Consider the following 13,502-nt stretch of genomic DNA (forward strand, 5'->3'; position numbering starts at 1 on the left):
AGCTCAGTTTATTTCATGTTATGCTCAGCTAAACACACATTAGGTGGAAAAAAATTAGAATTAGTTGGAAATAATGGGAAGCTTAAAGATGTATTTACTGCTCATAATTTCAGAGAACTAATCCATGAGTAACTTCGACTGTTCCTGCCCCAGAAACTTCCTGACAGAGCAATTGTTGAGGGAATAAATAAATATCACCAGGTCAGCAGCCAGTGCTGGGCCCTTCACACTGCTGTGACATCCCATCATGCCAAGGGCAAGTGGCACAGGACTCAAGAGCAGAGACAGGCAAAGGTGGAGAAATAAAACCAGGTTTTGAAGTCAGCAGCATCAGACACAAAAAAATGGGCATTCCTTTGGGTGTCACAGTTACTCACACGCCGCATCTCTGTGAGTGCTGAGATCTCAGTTCCTACAGGGGTCAAGTAACCTGACAGAGTCTACAGAAAAAGGACAGGGGAGAAACCTTAAAAGGATCACAGCAACAGCAACAATGAAGTTATTTAGAGCCCCAAAAGGTTTCTGGTTAGGGAAAGCAAAAAAAAAAAAAAAAAAAAAGAAAAATACAGTGTAGTTTATAGAAAAGAGGAAGGTATTGACAGGACAGAGTGTTTATTCATCTCATTTTCAGAAATGAGGAAAGGAGTAAAGCAGAGTTTAGCAAAGGCTCAGATGCTCCTGTATTAGCAGTGATGGATGCAGGACTGTGGACTGGCATGATACAAGGGATGAATCCCAGAAACTAGGAAGTCATCACCCTTCACTTAGCCATTAAAAAATTTGACATTTCTCCAGAGGAATTTGGTGCTGGTCACAGTCAGGGATGGATACTCAACCAGCTTTTAATATTTGCTGTTACGAGCTCCTCAAAGTTAAAATTATATAAATAGATAATATATAAATATATACATCTATATTATAATTTATATGTTGTTAAAATCAAAATATTAAAAAATTAAAAATTAAGAAAAAATTCTATAACAAAGGAGTATTTTTCATGCTAGACTTTTTTCAGCATTATGACTCCTTTTATGGAATAGTTTATTTTATGGAATATTTTACTGCATTTTTCTTTACTCGCAGTCTTAGCTGTTAGAAATTTACATTTATTTTCAAATCTTAAAGAAATTTGTAAGAGGAGGTAAGAAAAAAATACTGGCAGTTCTTTACCAAGATATTTTTAAAAAAAATGTGCAAAATTCCTATTTAAAACCCATTTCAAAGCACGTAAATTCAGTGTTACCTACAAATAATCCCTGACTTACCTGGATGGGAGTGTTCCTCTCTGTGGGAGGGATCATATCTGGGGATAACACTTGGGGAGGATCAATCCCTTTGCTGACCTTCTGTTGAATGAGATACATGGCAAGTGCAAACTGGTCTTTGCTGAGCTTCCCCATCTGCCTCGTGTCTGCCAAAGCCCTGGTAAAAAAAACAGATCACCCTCATAAACAAAAAAAAAAAATCTTATTTCTCCTCTACCAAAAAGCCTCAAATACACATATACATGTAATTTCCTTTTGATTCATCCTCAGCAGAGCTTGTTTATTCTAGTGAGACTTCCATAAACAGAGCAGGATTTTATTAGATATGTTTAACTGATATGTTTTCTCAGTGTTGCTCTGAGAAAATATTTAAAGCACTAGAACTTCAAAAGACAATCACCTATTCCCCCCCTCCCAGAAAAGCAAAGGGAGTATTTATTTCTCCCTTAATTTTCCACATATTGCAGTATGGTAACAGGACATGTAGAAGAGGTTGGGTTTTTGGTTTGTTTCTGGGGGTTTTTTTTCAATGTTAGGCCCACAGTTCTGGCTGGATAAATAATTACAAAAATACATCTATACTAGGGAATTCTTACCATATATGTGCTAGGAGATTCTGAGACAGACCTGAATGCATAAAAATGTCCTTTACTTCTTGGCCACTCACAAACCCATCCATGTCTGTGTCTGTTTTTAAGAAAATCTCATCGTATCTCACTTTTTCAGCCATTGGGACCACCCAGTTCACAGTTGGCTGCAAAGCAAAAGGAGAAAAACAGCCTTTATTATCAACACACTGAGCAGATACATCCCCCAGAGCTGCTTGTGCTGAACATCCTGCACAGTCCAGTCTGACTGGGAAATAACTATTTTCACTGCATGGTTTAATTTTGCACTCTTTATCTGAATAAAACACTGATAAACAGCTCTTCATCAGTTGAACAGCATTAATTCTTTGGAAACAGAATAGATCTAACTAGGCATATTAAGTCCTCATGCTAATAACAGGAGATTTAGAAGGGAGATTAATGATTTCTTTGGTATTAAAGCAGAGACACCAGTAAAACCTTTCCATGGTTTCACTTTTGACATAAAGTGAAAATTCCCCCCTAAGATTTGCCACCTCATGGTCACTCTGATTACAATTCAGCTGTTCTTCCAAGTCTGATTCATGGTTTCTTTGGCATTAAATTCCTTAAATTGAGAATTAAATTTCTTTGGTATTCCATTCTTCCAAGCCTGACCAGTGATTTCCTTGGTATTAAATTCCTTTTCTATTATTCCTTGGCATTAAATTCCATAAATTCAGTATTCCGTTCTTCCAAGTCTGACCAATGATTTCTTTGGTATTAAATTCTTTTTATATTATTTGTTGACATTAAATTCCTTACACTTGGTATTTCATTCTTCCAAGCCTGACCAATTATTTCTTTAGTATTAAATTCCTTTCTATATTATTTGTTGGCATTAAAGTCCTTAAATTTGGTATTAAATTTCTTTGGGATTCCATTCTCCAAGCCTGACCAATCATTTCTTTGGTATTAAATTCCTTTTATGTTATTCACTGGCATTAAATTCCTTAAATTTGGTATTCCATTCTTCCAAGACTGACCAATGATTTCTTTGGCATTAAATTCCTTAAATTGGGAATTAAATTTCTTTGGTATTCCATTCTTCCAAGTCTGACCAATGATTTCTTTAGTATTAAATTCCTTTTTATATTATTCATTGGCATTAAATTCCTTACATTTGGTATTCCATTCTTCCAAGCCTAACCAATGATTCCTTTGGTACTAAATTCCTTTTATATTATTCATTGGCATTAAATTCCTTAAATTTGGTATTAAATTTCTTTGGGATTCCATTCTTCCAAACCTAAACAATGATTTCTCTGGTACTAAATTCCTTTCATATTATTAGTTGGCATTAAATCCCTTAAATTTGCTATTAAATTTCACCACACCCCCCCAAATCCCCCAAAGCCAAGCGCTCGCAGGAGGCAGAAATCAAAGAGCAGGTTTGTTTTTTCCTGCAGCTTCCTGACCCAAAAAAAAAAAAGAAAGGCAGCTGAGTACCTGGGCTTGTTTGATGCTGTGCTTGGGGGACAGGCTCCCTGTGCTGTTCAGGCTGTTGACACTGCCGTGGGAGGGGGTGGAACGGAGGCTGTCTTTGGGGGGGGGGCTGGCAGGGAGAACAGGAACTGCTCCAGGGAACACGGGCATCTTCTTTCTTTTAGAAGGTGGTATGAGAGAAGGGGGCAATTGTGAAGGGACTGACTCTTTCTCAAGAGCTCTATAAACCAAATGCATTGCCTGCAAAGGCAAAAAGGTCAGATAACATTCACAATTAGCAGGAAAAAAAAAAAAGCAAGGAGATCTTCCAGTGTCAGTCATTTACATAATAGTAAAACAAAGGCTGTAAGATTAGAGATGTCAACCAGAGCAGATCGTTTGGGATGTAATTCCAACAAGTTTAATCTTGATGACATAGGCAAGAGTCAGTGGATGGATTTGAGGAAGGTCATTTAATAGCTCTGTGTGAACAAGGCAGATTAGAACAGTGAACTGTAGCAGAGAAAGCTGCAAAGCTCTTGAGAAAAACAAATGAGCTGTTTGCTCTGCCAGACAGACTGGGCTGTGAATTGAGAATTTAAAACAACCTACCACAGCAAATTCATCCTTGTCCAGGTGACCATCTTTATCAATATCACTGAGATCCCAGACCTGCAGCAATTAAGATAAAAAAAATGATTTAGAGAGCAAGTTACATTTTGTGCATTCATCAAATTAACATGCCCTCTAAAGACTCTTAATAGGTTTTGGTGAAGAATATATTAGTTTTATTAAACTATCTAAGCACTCTCTGATGAAACAGACTGGATTAGAGTTTTCTGGCCAGTGTGAATCAAGGTTGGCTCTAACAAATTCTGGCTGCAACACAGGCAGGTTTTTCATCTTTCTATGGTGCAATTAAGGAGTCATCAAGCTGAGCAAAAGCATTCAGAGATGGTTTCCAGAACTGTCCAGAGGATGTGGGGTTAGCAGATCATCCAAATGTCTTGTAAGGAAGTTAAAATATTTTGGAAAACTCAATACATTTCTAATTCCTATCCCATTCCTAGTTTTTTTACTGATAACTAAAACCATGTGCAGCTCCCTTTGGCCCCCTGAATTTTCTATGGGAGAGAATTTAAGTGTTTCTCAACTTCAGTTCATTATTAGGTCAGGTACATTCAATGAAACTTGCAGAAGATTTAGAGGGATACAAAACTTTGTGCACTCCAACACTCAGTTTAATCAGAGTGCACAGAAAGCCAAGCCTAAGGCTCAATTGTCTGAACTCTACTTTAACATTGTACAAATTAAGGCTCCTTCATTAGTCCTTTGCCCATTTCCTCAGTCCTTTGTCTCGTCCACAAACTTTTCTAGAGGAGGCAAAAGCTTCCTGAATTTCCACTGTGACAGCAACAAGATGAAATCCAAAGCCTTTCAAGACTCAGGACTTCACAATATTCCAGTACAGAATTCAAACCAGTCATACTTAGATTCTGTAGATAATACAGAGAAAGAGGCAGTTCTTCCTGAAGAGATACAAGGATGTAACACAGATCCAGCTCTTACACAGAATGAATTCATTCCCAGGCATATAAATATGCAAAGCATTAAAGAATGTGTTTTAAATGGGAGCAGAAAAATACTTTCAGGTTTGCTTGCCTGGCAAATATGCAATGGGTGCACTAAAATCAGATCTTGGAAAAAAAACCAACTTGACAATTTGCTGGGTACAATAAATGAGGATGTTCTGAGGTGTTCTCCTGTACCAAGAGTGAAGGGATTTAATGGGATGTCTAATAACCCCTATTTGTAAAAATGACAAAACAGTGGAATATAATGTTGTAAAAGCAAATATTATAAAAGTTTAGAAAAGCCTTTTCTTGCTTTTAAACAACCAAAATCAAAATTTCCAGCTCTTAAAACGAACAGAGAGATAATCAAGCCAATCTACTCCAGGGCTGAAATTACTACTGCTATTCTTATTTCTAAGTGGAAGACTGCAGAGACTTAATGTTCTTGCTTGATAGCATGCAATCAATGCAGAATCCCAGCCAAAACCTGATCTGTTTTGATAAATTACATATAAATATTTCACACTGCAAACTATGAGAAGTTAAACAGAGACCAGGAAAATCTAAACAGCACACTTACCCTTCCGAGGATATCAAGAGGTAGCTTTGAATTCATCAGTACTGGTTTTACTTTGTCTCCTGAAAGTAAACCATTTACTGGCAAAAGGCTTTCAAAAATACCATCAAACTTTGCTTTTTCTTCCACCTAGTTGGTAAGAAATAGTCTGAATAAGTAAAAAAGTGTGCCTGTGTGAGTGTTGAAAATGAGATCTTGCAAGAAATTAAGGCTGGTCAGTGATGTGGTCATCCTAAATTTCCAAACTTTCTTGCAAGTGCCACGGTGCTGTATCCAAATGTAAACCCATGGAGAGAGATTTAAGAGCCTAATTTCAAAGCTAAGGTTATTTTATAACTTTCCATGAGAGATTTTACCATGCAGCAGTCAAGATGTGTTTCTGTTTTAAAGAAACTTCAATAAACTCGGGAGAACTAAAACCTCTTCTTCCCACTTTGAAGTACAACACGTAAGTACAAAAAAAATAATCAGCATTACAAGTTATTTTATCAAATTTCTACCTTTTGGAAACGTTTGCATTTGAAAATTAACTAAACACAAATACCCACATAAATGCATCAAAGGTTACATGTGATATATATCATTGGGGAAAAAAAAGTATCACTGAATACTAACTAGAACATAGGAACTCGAGCTTTAAATTAATAATTCAGGGTGGATTTGGTGAAATACTTTGCTGTTCTCAGTGGGGTTCCTTTATACAAACAATGAAAGTGCCTAATTGTAGGATTCTGGAAGAAATCCAGGCAGAAGATTAAAATTCATTGTGTCTTAAAAACATCACAGCTGGGGTTGTCAAAGGGTGGTTTAATACTTATTACAGATGTAAAACTACACCTCAATATTCTCTATTGTGCACAAGTCTGCACAGAAAGGGGGGATTTTTGAAACAGGAAATACACTGGATACAAAATTCTCTCACTGAGAGAAAATTACACACAAGGAAAAGAGTCACTTTTAAAGAATGGATGTAATGTGTTGTCTTTTACACTTACCCTGACAGCCCAGTGAGTCTCTGTTGAAGGTGGTGTGATCAGCAAAGGACTGCTACTGTCATGCTAAAAAAATGGAGAATTTTTATTTATATGTGTATTTATATATGTAAATACACAGATTTCTGTCTCTAATCCTGACTAATTGCTTTAAGAGGTGGTTATAGACATGAAGCTTAACTACACTGAGAGAAAGAGGCTGTACCTAAATAAAAGTCACACTCATTTATACTATTACAGCACTTGGATGAGGACATTTATTGGTGCATTAGATACCCAAACACACAACAAAGAGGTTCTGCAGCAGCTACTGCAGGCAAAGCTGCAACTGTGCCTTTCACTGCCCACTCCTGCTGACCCAGCCCCAAAATAACTTTATTTTTTTAGAGTTTAGCCACAGCAGCTTCCTGCCCAAGTTGAGCAGAGTTAAACTTGCAAAACCCACTGAGGACAACAGGACTGTGGCAGGGTCCTAAGGGACACTTTGCCATCAGCCTGCAGCCCCACATTTCTGAAACAGGACATTACCCCAACGTTCCAGCTGAAGCCTCAGTTCCCATATAACACCCCCACACATTTGGGTGGATGTTACTCACGAATTTAGGAGGTGGCACAGTCAAGTTGAGGCTGCTCATGTTGACGTCGTGGCCGTTCTGGGCGCAGGCCACGAGGCGCAACGCGACGTAGAAACCCTGCAAAGAGCCCGTTTCAAACCAGTCCAGAGCAGGAGAAAGAACCCATTTGGGATTTTTCTGAGCACTGCACACGTGCAACTCAGTCAGTCGTGGATGTGCAGCCCCACAGTGACAACCACCCCACTGCCTTTAAAGGTGAGTCGTGAAAAATTTTACAGTAACGGGCAGAAAACTGGAAGTTCATTTTTGCAAAGGACTCTCCCATAACTGAACTTCAACGTCCTTGAAAATGAATAATGTTTTAAAAAAAATTTATCAATATCTACAAGTAACTTGCTATTTGATATTCCAAGTCATTTTCAGTAAAGCTGGTTAGATTTTTATATGCAAGAATGTTCTTCTAAAATAAATCTTAAAATCATATTTTGTGTTTGTGACTCGGTGACTGTGCATCTACATATTGTACACACTGATTATTTACAAAGCAAAAGAGAGACAGAAAATGAGAGCCAAACTCCTCCAGCAGCCTCACTGAGTAATACACTCAGATATGAGAAGTGCTGGGGAAAAAAAACTCATCTTGTAAACAAAAACTCAACTCAAAAAAAGCCAAGGATAACTATTACTGGTATCAGGGTTTGCTTGAAACAAGGTTAATCTGTGAGAGGTAACAGAGCAGGTCTACAGGAACATTTCATTTACCTGTTTATCTAAGTATCCTTTCCCCTCTGGGTCAGCCAAATCCCATATCTGTGGAGATACAAAATAAAAGCCATTGTGAATTTAAAATAAAACTCAGCTCCACAGTTCATACTGTGTGTCTTCTTGAAATGGTCAGTCAGCTTTCAAGTTATGACACAGTTATTTCACTGTCAAGTTGACAACAGAAATGTTACACAAAAGATAATTTTTCTTCGTAGATTTGTCCTTTCACTTAAAAAGGTGTACAGACAATTATTGCATTATCCAATTCCTTCAACTTACTTTTCCAAGGATGATATCAGAGAGACCAGATTTTTTAAGAAACAGAGCAGCTTCACTTGCCCCAACTCTCCCTGTGTATGTTGGATCTACCTGAAAGAGAAAAATTAACATTTAACTGAAGCCATGTGAACATTTCACATGACTGTTGTGAAAGCAGAGATGAGAAATGCAGTGTCTCTAGGTCAGGAGTTATACAAACTGCATCAGCAGGAAGAATTTAGCACTGCAGTGGGGAAAGGAAAGAGAGGAAAATGTTGGGAAAGAGGAAACTGCAATTTTTTTTTGCTTTTCTTCTTTTAAGAACGTACCTGTTTGTAGTAAGTTTCGTATATTGGGTTCCCAGTAGAAAACTGAAACATAAGGAAGAAACCAGAATGAACAGCAATCACAATTGACAGGAAAAAAGTATTGTACTTTGCGCATTCCTTCAACAGAAAAATCTAAAATAGGGTGTTAGTTTGCTGTCATGCAAACCAGATACTTGAAATTTAAGTGTGGATAATGGTGATCCCACAAAACCTGCAGCCAACAGGCTCCTGTCACCTCCTAGAACTTCTCCTTGACCAGCATTCCAACTTCTACTCACACTTTTAATCAACAACTACATGGAAATAAGGTTTTTGTAGAACAGCTCTGAACTATTTGCCAAAGTATTTCAGATCTCAGTATGAGAACTGCTGATAACAAAGGCCCAGTTTTGAACCCAATGCTGACCTGAGCCCCCCCTGCACTGTAAATATCCTTATGGAATGTTTTCAGCAGGCAATTATACACACACACACACACACAGAGAGCCCTGTACCCCTGGTTATGCGTTTTCAGGACTGGGATCTTAAACTGAAACTGAGTAAAACAAAAACAAACAGAATGAAGAGTGAACTGACAACGCCACAATTCCCTGAGAACGCTGTTGGGGGATTTCAAACCACATCACACCAGAGCAGCAGACCCAAGGGAGGCCCTGCCTTTCCAGGGGGCTGAACAAGTAGATTGTTGACATTCTTGCTGGCATTCCAAGCAGATGGGAATTGAAATGCCAAAAGAGGTAGAATCCCCCAAATCCATCTTCTCACTTGCCTCCTCCAACTGCCCCAGGAGTTCACATGCAGGTTATCCCTCCACACTGTTCTCCAGCCTCGATGCCAACAGCAAAACCAACCCAGGCAAAACCAAGTTAAAGGCCTTAAAGAACAATCAACAAAACAACAACCCCATAAACAGTTTAATAAGCGAAATGCTGAGATGTCACAACACCCCAAAGCCTGCCTGAGACAACCACTCTGCACCTCCACCAGGCAGACACCTGACAAAGGAGTGTTTCCCACTAACCCCCATCACTGGGATGTCACCTCCCAAATGCCCCCTGCTTCCTTGTCATCCCCATGATTTTCCAGATGTTCTGCCCACTCTGAGTGGAAGGAAGGCAGAAACATGATGAAAGAAAAGCCCAATAAAGTTTTATTTGACACCAAGAGAACCTTGTTGTGAATTTACAATAAACATGACGAATATTAAGTGTAAGGAGCTATCTGAAATAACTAAACCCTCCAACTGAGCACAAGCAAACACTGACTCTTTGAGGAGTAACAGCTCTATTTGGATAGAAAAATCCTGCATTTTCAGAACAGTTTCCTAAGCATATTAAATGTGCTTCACTTCTACCCATCCACAAAATAAGCTGCTGCATTCTCTAATGTCAGCAAACCTCTGGAAGCTCCAGCTCTTCCTGAAGGTGGACAGGATTTCAGAAGAATGCCTGGACCATAACTCATAAATCTGACTATTCTTTCTGCTGACATGTAAACATCCAGCACAGCTAAGCACTGTGTTCCTGTCCAAGCAGGAAACACATCATTCAGAGGAAAGGTGGAAGTAGGAAACAGTCTGTCCCAGTCTGAATCCAACCCAGCATGTTTTAGCCAACTATCACCACACTTTGTACCTCTTGTTTATCAGAGAGCTCAGACAAGAGGGTCAAACACCAACTAGAAGCTCCTCTAACTGATGTGACGAGTAACCCAGAGTGTGCAGAGACTGGATTCCTACCAAGAGACAGAGCAAACCACTCCAGCAGCAGCACTGAATGAGCTCATCCCATCACCAGACACCCCTGTCACCCTCATTTGGGACTGTCAGCCACGACATGGAGCTGAGTTACCTGACAGAGGTGGCAGGAATCCAGGGTGATGGGTTTCCATGCTGGGAAGTTTCTCCAACAGGAAAATATTCCCCCAAGTGCTGCTGGAAAGCCCTTCAGCCCCCAGTTCCCTACTTGCAGAATTTTCCAAGGATTCAGCCTCCCTGGCTGATTTACCCAAATGACTGCACCTCTGTGATGAAGCAGACCAGACAAAATGGGTTCAAGTGATAAAAATAGCACAGCTCTCTATCTGCCCGTCACCACACGTGACGACACCACTATCATTCAGGAGGATTCTGCAATTTGGTGACATCTGCTGATGCAGGACCTGCCCAAGGCTGTCAACCCTGGCAACCAGAGACAAACATTGTGAAGAGTTTGCAGTTGGTGATGTCAAAGCACAACCTGTCAGAGAGGTTCAGTCTGACTTACAGTTTAACCACCCCGTGGTTCCCGTGCCTGCTCCGTAGTCCCCAAAACCTCATCTCTAACTAACACTACACCAGCTCCCAAAAAGATCCTTCAGAGCCCTGGTGCCTTGTTGTTTGACCTCCCAAGCTGATTTCCTGGAGAAATCTGAAGTTTAAGTCTCACAGCAGATCCATACACTGCATTTGGGGTACACACATGGACACTGATCCAAGTCCCTTCCTGCAGCTCTGGGGAAAAGGCAGGGGGAAGCTGCTGCCACCAGAACAATTCACACATCCAGTTCTCTCTCCTGAGGTCATCCCAGGGCCACAAAGAGCTCTGCATCAGATGAATTATTTTCCTTGGTGTCTTCCTCTTCAAAAATTTTCTTTCAGTCACATGGAGAGATGAAAATAGGGAGTGTAAAAGGGGAAAAAACAAGGTGTTCACGAAGACAAGAGCCCAAAGAAGGCTCCTGCTGCCCCAAAAAGATGACTTTTGCCCTTATGCTACTTGCTGAATGTCCTGAGTTGTATCAGAAAACTGAGCTACAAAAGGATCTCAATATCTCTAAGATAATTCTCCAAAACCTCCTGAGCCTGCAGGTTGAATGTGCTTGGCACAGTGGAAAGACCATTGGTAAGGTGAGCAAATGTAAGAAAACACAGTTATCAAACATAAAGAACTGAAACTGGACTGAACTGCAAGGACTGATCTTTAATTAGTATATAAATAGTGTAGAACCCCAGAATGGTTTGGGTTGGAAGGGACCTTAAAGCCCATCCACTCCCACCCTCTGCCCCATGGGCAGGGTCACCTTCCACGAGACCAGATTGCTCCAACCTGGCCTTGGACACTTCCAGGGATGGGGCAGCCACAGCTTCTCTGGGCAACCTGTGCCAGGGCCCCCCTACCCTCACAGCCAAAGAATTTCTGCCTAAAATGATAATATGATAAATTACTAATGACAAAATATGATTAAACACTTTCACAAGCTTGAATTACCCATATTGCTTATAGCTCCCAACATGCTGAAATCAATATTCTTATTTTATAATCTTTCTGCATGGACATACTTCAACACACAGCACATGTGCCCTCTCCTATTCCTTCTAATTCAATTTCTGGCATTTACAGTAACCAGCACACATCTCCTTAGTAATCACTAAACTGAGGCTTTTCAAAGAGGAAGTTTATTAATTTCCTCTTTTAGCTCATTAAGGGAAATTCTGTTTACTGCCCTGTAACAGCTAGACTACTCTTGACAGTTCAATACAGAAAAAGAAGTTTAAAATTAGAATGCTTCCACTGAATTCACTGGAAAATAATGTCAAAATAACTGATATGTTCACAGGATGTGGCCCTTTTCACCCTAAACATGACAGGTTATATCAAAGGAAACACCACTGATGCCAGACCCTCAAATATCAGTAAGAATTTAAACAACACAGAAAATGAATTTTCAGTGTAAATATTTGATAATGATTTCATTTTTACCAGTGCACTATTAAAAATGCACATCCAGAGTTTATTTTACTTACATATTTTGCACCACATTATGCCACCTGGAAACTTCTGATAGCGGTTTGTGTGTGCATGGATGTTTTCAGATGTTTCTGAACACGTTCATTTAATTAAGCAGATGTTCATCAGGACTCCTGCTATTCAGAAGCTCAAAAGCAGTGCCCACTCTTGGTAAGACTCACAGCAAATTATACATTATCCAAGCATCACATTACTCCACTGTGAGACAAATTTTCAAAGTATCTCAAATAAAAGGTCATTATTAAAAGGAAATTGATGTATTTAAATAATCTGAACTACTAAGAGCAGTAGTTCTGAATTCCTGACTGGCCTGGCACAGCGTAGAAAATAGTTTTAATTTCAAGGCATTGAGGGTGGCATTGCTTGAAAAAGGAAATAAGCAAACCAACTCTATTCCCAGGGGTATGGAAAAGAATAAACAGCGATCACACTGCTTCAGTTGGAATTATTTGGGTGAGAAATTAATTTTAAAAAACCAAACAGACCAAAAACAACACACACAGCAAAAAAGCTTGTAACAACAAAAATCAGCGCGGGGACCCCAAGCATCCCAAGAGAGCTGGAAAGAGCCTCTCCCAGAGCCTTGTCACCCTCTCCCAAGGGTCAGGGAATGTGCCTGTTCCTGATCTGCAAACACCTCCCGCTCGCCCCGCAGCCCTTTCCCGGGGTCCCCGCGCTCCCAAACATCCCGACAGCCTGTCAGTCACGACACCCCGTCACGACACCGTGTCACGACAGCCCGGCAGCTCAAGGTACAAGCAGGACAAGGGGGTGATTCGCCCCAGGTCGGAGCCCCATCCCCGGCCCTCAATAACCCCCGCGGCTCCCGGGCGGCACCTCGGCGAGGGGGAACGCCCGGAGCCCCCCGTTCCCTCCTTTCCCCTCCCCTCCCCACGGGCGCAGCTCCAGGCCCTCCGTGAGGGGAGAACGCCTTTGCTTCCCCCCCGCCCGGCCCTGCCGAGCCCCGGGGACACCGCGGGGGCCGCTCGCCCGCCCCACCCCGCCCGCGTCCCGCTCCCCGCCGCGCCCCGACCCTCTCTCCCCCCTCAGGCCGAGCCCCTCCCGGGCACAGGGCCCTGCACCCAGCGCCGGCCCGGCCCGGCCGCCCCGCCCGCGGGCAGGAGCCGGTGCCGCTCCCCTCGGCGGCCCGGCGGGGCTGAGCTGAGGGCCGCGGGTGCCGCCGCCGCGCCGCGGGCCGGTACCTGCTGGCTGAGGGGGATGAGCGCCGCCATCTTCCTCCCGCTGGGTCGGGCCGCGGCCGGGGCGGGGCGAGGGGCGGGAGGCGGTGGCTCGGCCGGGCCGGGCCGGGCGGCCCCGGGGCGGCGGCG

The 13,502-nt window shown here is 41.6% G+C and overlaps 1 protein-coding gene across 5 annotated transcripts in view; it reads right to left on the reverse strand.

The window, feature by feature from the left end:
• EPS15L1 (epidermal growth factor receptor pathway substrate 15 like 1) overlaps nt 1–13,492 on the reverse strand; it is a 49,931-nt gene extending 36,439 nt beyond the window's left edge. For 3 of the 5 annotated variants that reach the window (XM_032711861.1, XM_032711864.1, XM_032711863.1), the window contains exons 1-12: nt 13,377–13,492; nt 8,387–8,428; nt 8,079–8,168; nt 7,797–7,844; nt 7,056–7,151; nt 6,463–6,525; nt 5,471–5,596; nt 3,929–3,988; nt 3,341–3,577; nt 1,862–2,019; nt 1,266–1,422; nt 378–440 (exon numbers count right to left, since the gene is read on the reverse strand). In XM_032711861.1, coding sequence (XP_032567752.1) covers nt 378–440; nt 1,266–1,422; nt 1,862–2,019; nt 3,341–3,577; nt 3,929–3,988; nt 5,471–5,596; nt 6,463–6,525; nt 7,056–7,151; nt 7,797–7,844; nt 8,079–8,168; nt 8,387–8,428; nt 13,377–13,406 — 1,170 coding nt within the window. In that variant the 5' untranslated portion in view covers nt 13,407–13,492. Of the gene's footprint in view, nt 1–377; nt 441–1,265; nt 1,423–1,861; nt 2,020–3,340; nt 3,578–3,928; nt 3,989–5,470; nt 5,597–6,462; nt 6,526–7,055; nt 7,152–7,796; nt 7,845–8,078; nt 8,169–8,386; nt 8,429–13,376 lie in introns of those variants that run through there. The other 2 variants (XM_032711862.1, XM_032711865.1) reach the window with 2 other exon arrangements.
• Between the last annotated feature and the right edge of the window lie 10 nt (nt 13,493–13,502).

Source organism: Chiroxiphia lanceolata, chromosome 27 (assembly GCF_009829145.1).
Source record: "Chiroxiphia lanceolata isolate bChiLan1 chromosome 27, bChiLan1.pri, whole genome shotgun sequence".
NCBI lineage: Eukaryota > Metazoa > Chordata > Aves > Passeriformes > Pipridae > Chiroxiphia > Chiroxiphia lanceolata.